General features: G+C 32.0%; 7 protein-coding genes across 7 annotated transcripts; 3 read left to right on the top strand and 4 right to left on the bottom strand.

The window, feature by feature from the left end:
* Positions 1-153: 153 nt before the first annotated feature.
* Positions 154-1,484, bottom strand: BX664DRAFT_320167 (uncharacterized protein). The gene is made up of 5 exons (XM_051543074.1): positions 1,240-1,484; positions 1,129-1,174; positions 963-1,063; positions 620-907; positions 154-544 (listed from the first exon to the last, which is right to left on the bottom strand). Exons 1-5 carry the CDS (start codon positions 1,378-1,380, stop codon positions 230-232), a joined length of 891 nt encoding a protein of 296 aa, XP_051404585.1. The 5' UTR covers positions 1,381-1,484; the 3' UTR covers positions 154-229.
* Positions 1,485-1,487: 3 nt separating this feature from the next.
* On the top strand, positions 1,488-2,698 carry BX664DRAFT_320163 (NUDIX hydrolase domain-like protein). Its single transcript, XM_051543073.1, has 4 exons — positions 1,488-1,862; positions 1,969-1,988; positions 2,098-2,460; positions 2,531-2,698. Exons 1-4 carry the CDS (start codon positions 1,651-1,653, stop codon positions 2,566-2,568), a joined length of 633 nt encoding a protein of 210 aa, XP_051404584.1. The 5' UTR covers positions 1,488-1,650; the 3' UTR covers positions 2,569-2,698.
* A 294-nt stretch (positions 2,699-2,992) lies between these two features.
* On the bottom strand, positions 2,993-4,901 carry BX664DRAFT_320160 (transferase). Its single transcript, XM_051543072.1, has 3 exons — positions 4,411-4,901; positions 3,652-4,334; positions 2,993-3,577 (listed from the first exon to the last, which is right to left on the bottom strand). The coding sequence occupies exons 1-3, from the start codon at positions 4,711-4,713 to the stop codon at positions 3,151-3,153; spliced, it is 1,413 nt and encodes a 470-aa protein (XP_051404583.1). The 5' UTR covers positions 4,714-4,901; the 3' UTR covers positions 2,993-3,150.
* BX664DRAFT_320158 (SGNH hydrolase) lies at positions 4,806-6,388 on the bottom strand. Its single transcript, XM_051543071.1, has 6 exons — positions 6,279-6,388; positions 6,185-6,199; positions 6,080-6,127; positions 5,943-5,985; positions 5,381-5,865; positions 4,806-5,292 (listed from the first exon to the last, which is right to left on the bottom strand). Exons 1-6 carry the CDS (start codon positions 6,312-6,314, stop codon positions 5,137-5,139), a joined length of 783 nt encoding a protein of 260 aa, XP_051404582.1. The 5' UTR covers positions 6,315-6,388; the 3' UTR covers positions 4,806-5,136.
* A 420-nt stretch (positions 6,389-6,808) lies between these two features.
* Positions 6,809-7,587, top strand: BX664DRAFT_320156 (NADH-ubiquinone reductase complex 1 MLRQ subunit-domain-containing protein). Its single transcript, XM_051543070.1, has one exon. The coding sequence runs from the start codon at positions 6,891-6,893 to the stop codon at positions 7,137-7,139; it is 249 nt and encodes an 82-aa protein (XP_051404581.1). The 5' UTR covers positions 6,809-6,890; the 3' UTR covers positions 7,140-7,587.
* On the top strand, positions 7,509-11,136 carry BX664DRAFT_320151 (exocyst complex subunit Sec15-like-domain-containing protein). Its single transcript, XM_051543069.1, has 13 exons — positions 7,509-7,755; positions 7,866-8,196; positions 8,258-8,494; positions 8,569-8,684; positions 8,754-8,903; positions 8,973-9,104; positions 9,176-9,277; positions 9,351-9,463; positions 9,541-9,676; positions 9,740-10,029; positions 10,101-10,257; positions 10,383-10,523; positions 10,641-11,136. Exons 1-13 carry the CDS (start codon positions 7,576-7,578, stop codon positions 10,752-10,754), a joined length of 2,199 nt encoding a protein of 732 aa, XP_051404580.1. The 5' UTR covers positions 7,509-7,575; the 3' UTR covers positions 10,755-11,136.
* Positions 11,133-11,987, bottom strand: BX664DRAFT_271986 (uncharacterized protein). The gene is made up of 2 exons (XM_051541172.1): positions 11,858-11,987; positions 11,133-11,782 (listed from the first exon to the last, which is right to left on the bottom strand). Exons 1-2 carry the CDS (start codon positions 11,964-11,966, stop codon positions 11,292-11,294), a joined length of 600 nt encoding a protein of 199 aa, XP_051404579.1. The 5' UTR covers positions 11,967-11,987; the 3' UTR covers positions 11,133-11,291.
* Positions 11,988-12,117: the final 130 nt, after the last annotated feature.

Below are 12,117 nucleotides of genomic sequence, written 5' to 3'. Positions count from 1 at the left end.
GGCTGAAGTTGCCGCAGTTTTGCTCCGGTCCTTTTTTTTCTTTCTTGGGATTGTGTAACTAACTAAACATCAACGGTATTTGAAACGATTAAATGATATGAAAAAAAAAATCATGATGCATAGATAATCAATTGTATTAGAAATCCATTGATATTTTGATGTTTCGATAATAAATAAATGAAATTTTTTTTTATTGAAATAATAATATAATAATACATATATACTAAAATCATTCCAATACTAGTACAGAAGAACGCCCTTTTTCCAAATCAACCACATTTCCATTTGTATTCGATGGATGATAAGGCGGAGGTGATGATGATTGTTGATTTGTTGATGATTTGGAAGGTTTAGTATTGTTCAGTACAATGACGTTAGGTTGAGTAGGATCCATTGCATTTGGATAATATCCACCAGTTCCCATTGGATTCATCATAGGATCCATCATTTGTCCACCTTGCATAGCATGTCGTAAAGTTGCTGGTTGGAAAGCATTATGTGATTTTTTGATTGAGTACGAATAAAAACAAAGGGCCCAATAACTCTATAAATAAATATATAATATATAAAATAACATGTGAATCACTTCCAATCTCCATAGTTAATGATTTAGTCTTACATAGAATATGATCATCATAATTATAGATAACATGCTGAATTTCAATTCATCTTCCCAAGTCCGTTGACAGTTATAAAAATCAGTTGAGAAGTTGATGTTGGTAGCATTATTATGCAAAACTGTTTCCACTCCGGTTTCCAAAGCACCTGATGCTGATCCAATACACCATGACTTGTAATCATCATGAATCACGATAAAAATAATCACATTGGCAATACCATCTACAAGAATCACAAAAACACCAATTGAAATCCACATTACCATATGAGACACATAATACCAGTTATTCTGTCAAAAAAAAAAAAATTCATCAGTATTTAGTATAATGTAATTCTTAACTTACATGAAACACAGTGAATATACCAAAACCAGCTACACAAGCAAAGAATAAATTGGCTGTTCCAAATACTAAGATAGCAGCATCAGACATGAAGGAAAAAAAGGCTACAATAAATAAAGAAAAATCAGTTCATATGCTCTTCTTTTTTTTTTCATTTTAGATAACTTACGACTTTTGTGCTGAAAAGATACCGCGGCAAAGTATAAGGACAATCCCTAAAGAAAAGGAAAATATATCATTAATATAATTAATGAAATAAATAAAACGATAAAAAACTTACTACCCATATCAAACAAGATATCATGGCACCAGCTCTTAAATGAATGCAACCACAACATTTTCGCAGGACAGGGGAACTGGAATGTAAGTATCTAACACGATATTCTGGTCGAAAAATACGAAGGAATTCAGGTGCAAACATATGAGATCTATCTAAATAAGTTGTATATGTATATATATAGAAAAAAAGAGGAAAAGAGAAAGAGATAGAGAGATATAAAGAGAAGAAGAAATAAAATAGACAGCAAAGAAAGAAAAAGGTGATATGTTTTGTTGATTTCCTTATTCGGCGTACAGCAAAAAAAAAATGATAGGATCATGTTTTGTCATTTTGATTCCCAGCTGTTGTCTCTCTCTCTCTCTCTCATCCTTCGACCTCAATATTAATATTTACATGTAAACTATATCAATTATGTTATCAAAAACTTTACCGATTATATTTGATGTACCCACCATCGCTTTATTTGAAAAACGATTACTCAATGTACCTAACTACAAATTCAAGTTCAAACCTGATGCTAAAGATGCTGCTGTTTTAGTCCCTTTGTGCCTCGTTAATAAGAAACCAAGTGTCTTATTTACAGTTCGTAACCTTCATATGCGAACTCACCGTGGTGAAATCAGGTAAAAAAAATCAAAACATTACACAAAATAGTTTTTCTTTCTTTTTTTAAAAAAAAAAAAAGACATCAAGAAGAACCAACTTTCATTGATTTTTCTATTTCATTAGTTTTCCAGGTGGCAAAGCAGGTAAATTATTCTTCTCTATAAAGAAAGTCATAGCATATAGGAAAAGCAACAAGAGGAAAGTTGTTGAACAATGTATTTACATGAGTTTTTATTAACATATTACCGTTAGATCTCTCTGACACAAGTCTAGAAATGACAGCACTACGGGAAACAACAGAAGAAATTGGAATAGCATCTTCAGCGATCGATATTTTGGGACAGTATTCTGTGGTACCAAATAAGAATGGATCTCTACGTGTTCATCCTTTTGTTGGTTTGATTCGTCAAGAAATTGATCCAGCCACTCTCAATTTCAATCCTGATGAAGTATCCTCTGTGTTCAGCTTACCTTTAGAATACTTGATACAGCCTTCAGTACGTGAAATACGTGGATTCAGGGATAGTCAGCACAAATATACCATCTTCAAGATCCCGGATGATTTACCTGGTGAAGAAAGAGAAATTTGGGGATTAACTAGTTTTATCATGGATGGTAATGAATATAATATATATATATATATATATACGCTTATGATTAAATGATTTTTTTTTTTGGTTGATAGGTATCTTTCGACGTATTTTGAATGATGTGTACCAGTAGTATAGATTTTAAAACTTGTAGATATGTTTAGTATATAGAATCTCTTTTTTTTTTTACTGTTATTTTGTTTTATTATACATCTGTTAAATTAAAAATAGAGGAATGAAATAAAAACTTTTGTAGACTTTGGTACAAAAAAAAAAAAAAAATGGATGGTTGGATGATGGATGATTATTGATGATGAATGATTATTGATGATGAGGGTGGTTGAATGGTAGAATGAAATAGTATAATTGATTATATGTGATCTTGTATGGGAGATGAAGAATAAAAGATAGTTGAATGATACATGATTAGTTGATGGTGATGGACGATATGTCGACTGATGGATAACAAAGGTTGGGAGTATGGTCATTTGTTATCAACCATCATCGCATCATTCAACATGCAGTATACCATGAACACTAAACATTATTTATTATCATGAGTTGTAATAAAATGATCTTTATTAGTTCAAAATGATATGAAAGAAACAAACAAATAAACTATTATATTGCAACTACAGTAATAAAACAAAATAAAATAAAAAGTGGACAAAAAGAAGAACTATACGATTCTAATGGGAGATGTGGGGGGGGGATATCAATAAAGAATACGCCTGGAGTACTTTCGAACTTCTGGATCATCAATAAAACGCTTGATAGAATCGGCATCCATTTGAAGTTGAACGTCATACATAACACCTTTATTGCCATCGTTTCTTCCAAAAAGTACTAAACAACCATTACCACCAGAAGTAATATAACCTCGAGTACGATCAGGTCTGCCAAATCCAAAATCCAATCTCCAGAACGGTAAGGAAGAGGCATCAGTTGCTGTCACTTGAGTATCACAATTGGGTTGATATGTCAAATAATGTACAGTCATGTCTTCATTCATTGTATATATCTTGCTGATGCCATGAAATAGTGATGATCGTAATGAAGTGAGTTGTCGTCGGAATGCCATAGCAGCTTCTGCCAGATGAGTTGAATTCACTTGTCGTCTGTCCATAGTGATTGTCCTTGAACTAGATCATATATAAAATAAAATAAAATAAAAAGATGGAATCATTTCTTTTTTTTTTTTTTTTGTATGACTTACATCATCCAATTTCCAAAATAGTAATCAATATTTTTTGTATATTTCATTTTCATTCGTCCATTGACACCTAAGATCATACGTACAGCTTCATCTCTTGGAATATTTCTTGATCGCACAATCGCACGTAGCAACATACCAAAAAGAGCTTCCTTTGTAGACATCCATGTCTTACTTTCCATCATTTCAATTGTATGAGCGTCCTTTTTACACATTTGAAGGCCATCCGAATGGAATTCCAATACAATACTTTTCAATGGTAAAGGACCGTCTGGCGTAGTTCTTGAATAAATTTGTTGATTGGGATCCATACGTAAACGATAATGATCAGGATCGACTACTTTATGTTCTTCACGATAATGATGAATGGCTTCTTCGGTGATGACTGTATTGGGAGGAAAAGAGACGAGGGATCGTTTGAAACAGGCTTTAGCATAGGGAAGACCACGTGCTTGTTTGGCCCAGGCATCCAGGAATAAACAGGCTGAATAAGTATCTGCTATCTTGTGTAAAATCATGATTCCTAATGCCACTCCACCATCGAGAAATCGATTTACTTGAATTGCTAACAATGGATCTTGTGGTGAACAATAAAAGTGAATGGGAAACATATGATGATAATCCATTTGATGAGGTAAATAACCATCTTCTTTGAATGATTCTAATTCTTCTGGATACGATGTTTCCTAGTATTAAAATATATATATTGTTAAATCAAATAAACTAAAAAAAAAAAAAAAAAAAAAAAAAAGGAAAACCTACTTGAAATAAAACGCCAGCATCATTACATTCAATTTCATCACGACCTTGACCAATATCTACCAGACGACCAGCAAGAGGATAAAAATCATCAAGTACTACCTGTAATGAATCTATCAAAACTTCTGTATTCATAAAATCTTCCATTTTTTCCGTATTGGCGTAAAATAATAGCATAGGTGTATAAGACTTGAACATAACGACATCCCAATCGGATAAAGGTAAACGACTTTTATCAATAGGAGTAGGTGTCTTGGGTTTGATCCATTCACGTTGATTGAGTTGAATACGAGGTTGAGGTGTCATTGGTTGATAATAAAAGAGATGGTAGGTGAAAAAAGAATAAAGGAGAAAAAAAAAAGAGGGAGAAAAAAAAAAAAGAGATAGAATAAAGAGAAGGAACAAATTGATAGAGGAAGAACAACATAATGATTTGCTATTGTCAAGTGTTTATCCCGTGGTGAATTGAATGAAGGCAAATTTAGAGAGGAAAGATAGATAAATATGTACATAATAATAATAATAAAAAAAGGGGGGAAACGAGAAAGATCGATTACAAGGGAAGAAATAAAAAATAACAAATAAAAAAGGGAAAAAACTAGTCTATTGTACTGAAAAAAGAAAAAAATAAAGATGAATGGATAGATACAGAAAGACATAAATCATTTATTTGTTTGTTTTTATTAATATCAAATGTTTTTATCCCGTACCAGATAGAAGAACCGACAATTATGCATCCATTTTCTTGAGTAGAGGGAATTGAAGTACTTGTTCATAATTTTCCAATGGTAGATCTCTCCAACCAGGTATTTCCATTTCAATATTATTTGGATCAATTTCTGGGAATCTTGATTGAATTGTTTCCATAAATAAATCAAATAATACCTTAACAAACAATCAAAAAAAAAAATATATAAATTAATAATAATCATAACAAATATTTTCCTTTTTTTTTTTTTTTTTTTTTTTTTACCTTATATCCGTTCGAATTAAGATGTAATCCATCAAACAAAAAATCACTAAGATTCTTTTCATCTTCCGAAGCTTTTTCCATTAATCTTGACCAAAGATTTATTACTACTACTTGTTGTTCTTCTCCAACTTGTCCAACCATAGATGCATATTTTTGAGTTATTTCTGCTGATCTACTCATTTCATCACCATTTTCATCACAACGTTTTTTCCATTGAGATTCATTGACTGGAGGAGGAGTAATCAAAATAAGTCGCATATTAGGATTATAAAAAGGTGAAGCAGAATCCTTTATCATCTTGATCATCGTTGTCAAATTGGTTCTGTATCGATCTAACGGTACGTGTTGTGGGGAGAATGGAAGTGCTGCATCATTAGCACCAAAGAAGATAGTCATCAATTCGATACGTGCTGCTTGTTTGTGTTGCTCTTCAACAGTTGGTAACAATTGACGAATGATAGGAAGAGCCCAATCGGTATTATAGCCTAATATATTTTTTTTTTAAAAAAAAAAAAAGCAACATTAGTTTCATTATATAGCTCTATCTATTTCATTCTTTTACCTGAAAATCCTCTGTTCAAAACATCCATTTTACGTTGATATGCCTATTAAAATAATAACAACAGAAAACAAAAAAAAAACGTTCATACGACGCGTCTATTTTTTTTTTTTTGCATTGTCCAATCTTATTATACTTACACTTGCTACATTTGCAGCAAAGCCAAAAAGAGAAGGGTCAAAGCTCATCTATATCAAGAAAATATGATGAATATAAAAATAGATAGTCAAATGTTCGAGTTGTACCTGAGTGATAGAGTCCTATAGGATTTGTTTCAAAGAATATTAAAACATAAGTCTTTTATTGAACAAGACGATACTATTTTTTTTTCATGCTTACTCCGAATAAAACTATTTGATTGTATGGATGATTCATCGTGTATCAGTTGAAAAGATTGATTATCTGGTCTTTGGATAAGTCGTGAGAGAATTAGAAACGGCAAAAAAAAAAAAAAAAAAAAAAAAAAAAAAAAAAAAAAAGAAAAAGGATAGCACCAAATTTCTTTGTCGTTCCGTAATTTCAACATCCGTCCCATCTTCTCCCCTGGCAATCAAATGTAAGGACTCAAAAAGAATCGATGCGCATATTTTCCCTATTATAGTAAAGAACTCTTACTATTGTCTAAAAAAAAAAAAAAAGAAAGTGGGGTTCCCAAATTCATTCAAATGAAATAAGCATCATCCCATTTTTCTCTTTTTTTTTTTTTTTTTTTTTACTGCTATGCTTTGAGCTTAGTTTTTTCTGAGAACAAACATTAGCCAATCAGATATTCATTTTGATGGAAAGAAAAAAAAAATCATGCCACCAGATAGAATCATGAACAAAAAAGAAAAAAGTGGCATCATGATTTTTTAGTATCATCCATCCTCTCGAAATAACTATAAAAACCCCTTCGCCCTTGATATCATTCTTTTATAATCTTTATTTCTCTTTTATAAATAATTAATCACAATGGGTGGCGTTATGAATTTTATCCGACAAGCTAAAAACAAGCCTGAAATCTTCCCTCTTGTTGGTATCCTTGGTTTTGCTGTAAGTGGTGCCATTTTTATGTCTGTCCATCAAGCCCGTGCCCCTGATGTGGTTTGGAATCATAAAGATAATAAATACCCATGGCAAGAAATCCGTGATGGTGAACAAGTCAAATTAACAACTATCAATCAAAAATATGATAGCCGATGGAATCGTAGTCACTGGTAACTCTGATCTTCACTTCTTTCATGGAACTTATTTCATTATCTTGTGTACATATATGTCTTTTTTTTTATATCATTAAATATTGCTTTCTCATATGCATTTTGTTCAATTAATAAACCTATAAATTATAATTCAATTAATAAACCTATAATCATTTCTTATAAAATGATCTCTCTCAAGGTTAGTTTGATATGTGGGATAGTAGATTCAAGTTAAAGTGAATTAGAGTAGTAGTTATGGTTTTGATGGTGAGATAGGTGATGGATGATGTATATGACGAACGGTTAATTCACTCATTATGCTACTTGTCACGACATTTTAAAAGAGTGATATTGAAACGCCGGTTTACCCAAAAAATCGCCAGGATAGAATTTTTCTTTTTTTTCACTATTTCTTTTTTTTTTTCATCTCCCTCACATTCCTTTCCTTCTTCATTCACATGACATCAAAAGAGGGAATGTCCAAGTCTATTTCTATAGGCGACTCCATCATGTCCTCAAGTGGTTTGGATCTGACCTTTGGAGGTACGTTAGATGATTCAGAGACGCTTGACCATCTTGACAAATATATACGGAAAAAGGACGGTGAAATCGAACGTATGTGCAATGCTCACTATCAGGTAAACTTTTTTACATTAAGAAAAAAAAAAAGAAGAAAGTCCAGTTTTTATTAGTTTATATATACTAATTATTATTCTTGACTTGATATGTGTCTTTCTTTATACACTAGGAATTTGTTCATGCTGTCGACCAACTACTCAAAGTACGTCAAGGTTCAATCTCACTCAAAGAAAAGATTGGACAGGTGAATCAAGAACTTCAAACAGCTGGTGGATTAGTCACGAAGAAACGACGAGAATGGATGGAGGCACGACGAGTACAACAAAACGTGGATGATGCTATTAGTGCTTTACAATCAAGTCTCATCGTACTGGAAATGGCTAACAAGGTAGATCATCAACTAGAACAACACAAATACTATTCAACTCTTAAAACTTTGAATGATCTTAAATATCAACAATTACAATCAATATCTCAATATAGCTTCTCAAAAGCTCTAGGTATGAAATAAAATCATAACAGTTGTCGTTCAAATATATTCATCTATTTATATATCTATAGCTCAAAGTGTACCAGCAAAGGAAGCTATCGTAAAGGAACTGGTAACATCTGAATTAAAAGAATGGTTGGCAAGAGTACGGGAAATATCAAGAGAAATTGGATCCATGGCAATGCGTCGAATGCAAGAACGGCAAGAACGTTGGAGGATGAAGACGGCTGAAAATCCAAAACTCAAGAACTTACAACATCATAACGTCAATTCTGCTATTGAAATGGTAGTGAATGAAGGTCTTGAATGTAAGAAACAATTTGATACATATATATTATATAATGGAAACTCACTCTATTACTTTTATCATTTTATATGAAAGCTAACATGCTGGATGACACCAATATTGATTTTGAACCTCTTTTCAAATGTATACACGTTTATGATACTTTGGGTCAACGACAAGAATTTAAAACCTCCTATGAAGAAGATCGAAGGGTAAAAATCATCAATAGTGAATTGGATAGGAAAAAACTGATAACTTTTTTTACTCGTTATTTTATTTAGGCACAAGCAAATTTAGCACTTTCAGCACCTGTCAATTTACGGGATGGCAATTTCGCTGCTTTTGAAACACTCTTACAAGATATTGTTGGTTTCTTTATCATCGAACATATTGTTTTACATAATACTCAAGATTTTCGAAGTCGATCAGAGGTAAAGAAGGAAGTAGAAGGAATATCCCCTACCCAAGTTATTAATGTTTGTTTATTTTCTTATCGATAGATTGATGCTCTATGGGAAATGGTTACTGGCAAAGTAATCAACGTAGTATCGGAAAGTTTGAAAGGCTGCCGGGATCCTGAACTCTTTTTACGTGTCAAATATTGTTTATTGATCTTTATTCAAACATTAGAAGTAAGATAAAAGGAAAAAAAAAAAAAAGCAAAAATGCGCGAGTCATCTCATTTGCATATATAAACTTTTAGGGATTTGATTATTCTGTGAAACCTTTACAAGAAACTCTATTGGCTCTTTTCCAACGTTATTCTGAATTGTTGATACACGAGTACAGTCAAGTCTTTGAAAAGGTAAATCCTAAAAAAAAAAAAAAAAAGGAAATGGAGATTAATGGTTGTTTTTTGTTTTTTTATTAATGATTAGATTGTGGAAGAAGACGAATGTATGCCGATGACTGTAGAAAATGAAGATGAATTACGTGAAGTCATGCAATATACCCGATTTAGACCTGATCGTGAATTCCTTCAACGTTATGGGTAAGAAAAAAACGAAATAGAATATAAATCGAATATCTTTTGATGATCTCTTTTTTTTTTTTTCTCCCTTCGTATAGATTTCCATTAAGACTCCCATTCTCCAAAGTATTCCCTACTTGTTGTCGTGATGTCAGTGCATTCGTACATCAATTCTACCAATTTGCCGAAGGATTTTCTCAAACTCATGGTGAAATGGACGACATCTTGAAAAAAGCAAGTACAACATATAGTGATATAAAAGGATGATATGATTTACTAACTCAATTTTTAATATAGGCAGTGGATAGCTTACTAATTGGAAAAGTCAATGCGATTTTATTGAAGAAGCTTCTATCAACCAATCTCTCGCAAATTGTACAAATTATTATCAACATTGAATACTTTGAATCAACGTGTCCAGATTTCGAAATGTTATTAATGGAAACAAGATCATTCCACCGATCTGGACGAATTCATCTCAAAGCTACTTCCATCTTCAAGGAAACGCGGCGAAAAGCTGAAAAACGTATTTTTGAATTGGTCAATGCCAAGTTGGATGAATTTTTGGAACTATCTGATTATGATTGGTAAATGGAAGAAAACAAAGAGAGAGAGAGACTCTTTTTCGATTGATGTGTATGTATTATTTTAATGTTAGGGAAACTCGTGAAGTACAAAAACAACCTAGTCCTCATTTACAAGATCTTGTTACGTTCCTTACCAATGTTACAAATGCAGCCTTATTGAACTTGCCTGAATCTATCAAAAGTTTACTTTATTATGATGCTCTTGCCCATTTATGTAACAGCATGAAGGTAAAAAGTAAAATTTTTATATAAATGATACCGTTACTCATTTTTTTATTTTATTTTATTTTATTTTATTTTATTTTATTTTATTTTATTTTATTTTTTTTTTGGTCGATCTCTTATTTTTGTAGAATCTATCATTATCCCCAGATTGCCCCGCAATTACTCCAGAAGCATTGGTCAATTTTGACACAGATGTTCACTTTTTGGAAGAATTCATCCAGAGCTTGAAAGATCCCTCTTTGATTGACACCTCCCACGAACTCCGACAGGTACCCCATTCATTGGAACAATTTCTGTTTTTTTTTTTTTTTTTTTTAATATGACACCCTACGAACCATTCTCTTTTATTTATTTATTTCTTTTTTTTTTTTTTGTAATCTTTTTAGTTGATTCAATTGGCGATCAGTGATAATCCGGAAGAATATTTGACCCCTCATATCAGAAGCAAATTATATGATCGGGTAAATGGTGCCGATGTGGTGATATTATTTGAAAAGTAAGTAAAGAAATCTTCTTCATTTGTATCATTAGACTCACTTTTTTTTGTAGGCTTTTAAGAGGTTTACCCAATGGACCAGGTGGATCCAATTTGTTGAATTTGAAAGAACGAGCTCACCGAAAAGCATTAGAAAATGTAGCAAGGTACAAAATATAAAATGGGGGAAAGTTGATGATGATGATGGAAGATCAAACTCACGGTTAAATATCCAACCGAATCCTTCGTCCGAGACCATGCGTTATTAATATTTTATTGTTGCTTTTTATCTATCAATTAGGGTTTTACGATCTGTGCATATTGGAAATCAATAATAGCTGTAGTAGAATAGTTGATCGTAAATATTATAATAAACAAAATGTTGTACATCATCTTTGTCAATTCAATCTTGTAAAGTTTTTCATCATTTTTATTATTATAATTATTATTTGTAATACATCAAAACAAAAGTAAAGGGATAGAGTAGGGAAAAAGAAAAAGAGGGGAATCAATCTATATACTAAAGTAGATGTATGAAGAAAAGGGAAAATATGAATCAATCCTAATTGCCCATTTTCTTATTCAATTTGTCCAAAGCAGCAGTTGCTTGTGAGATACCCAAATCTCTAGCGCGTTCGAATCTTGTCCTTGCATCATCGAGTTTTCCAGTAGCTTCATAGACACAACCTAAATTATAGTGAATTTCACCATCCAAAGGATTAAAGTTCGATGCCTTTTCCAAGTGAACAATAGCGGGTTGAACGTCACTCAACATCAAATAACACGAAGCAATGTTGGTATGAGCATCGGCAGCATTGGGATCCAGTTGTAAAGCCTTTTCAAATGATTGAATTGCATCTTTATGTTTACCCATTTGAAAATAACATACACCAATATTGAAGAAGCCAGCAGGTGTAGGAACAAGTTGAACAGATCGGTGATAGTGATTCATGGCCATGTCGAGAGATCCTTGATTGAGTTGTTCAGTACCAAGATTCATTTGTTGTTCAGCATCCGTCAAACGATCTTTTATAATATTAGTAGCAGAAAATCCTAAACAAGGAAAAAAAAAATTATTATTCTATTTAAATAAACGCGTTAACTATTCTGTTTTTTTTTTTTTTTTACCTCTTCTTGTTATTATGGTAGATATAGGAAGTGAATGAGTTTGATATCTTTGTAAACGAACAGTAGATCTAACCAAATGTTGAGTAAAACCTCGACGTAAAAACATCATTGTTAATAATATATAATAAATAAGTAAAAAGAATGACGATTAATTTTTACCATTCTTGTTTTTTTTTTTTTTTTTGTTTGGTCTCGAAAAGTTAGAATTCCGCTATGGTTGGCTGTAGAAAAAAAAAAAAATGTGGGCGAATGAACGATCA

The sequence above is a fragment of the Halteromyces radiatus genome, assembly GCF_025201355.1.
Source record: "Halteromyces radiatus strain CBS 162.75 chromosome Unknown BX664scaffold_1, whole genome shotgun sequence".
NCBI classification, from domain to species: Eukaryota; Fungi; Mucoromycota; class Mucoromycetes; order Mucorales; family Cunninghamellaceae; genus Halteromyces; species Halteromyces radiatus.
Note: the sequence above shows the minus strand (reverse complement) of the source record. Positions and strands in the feature narration are given on the sequence as shown.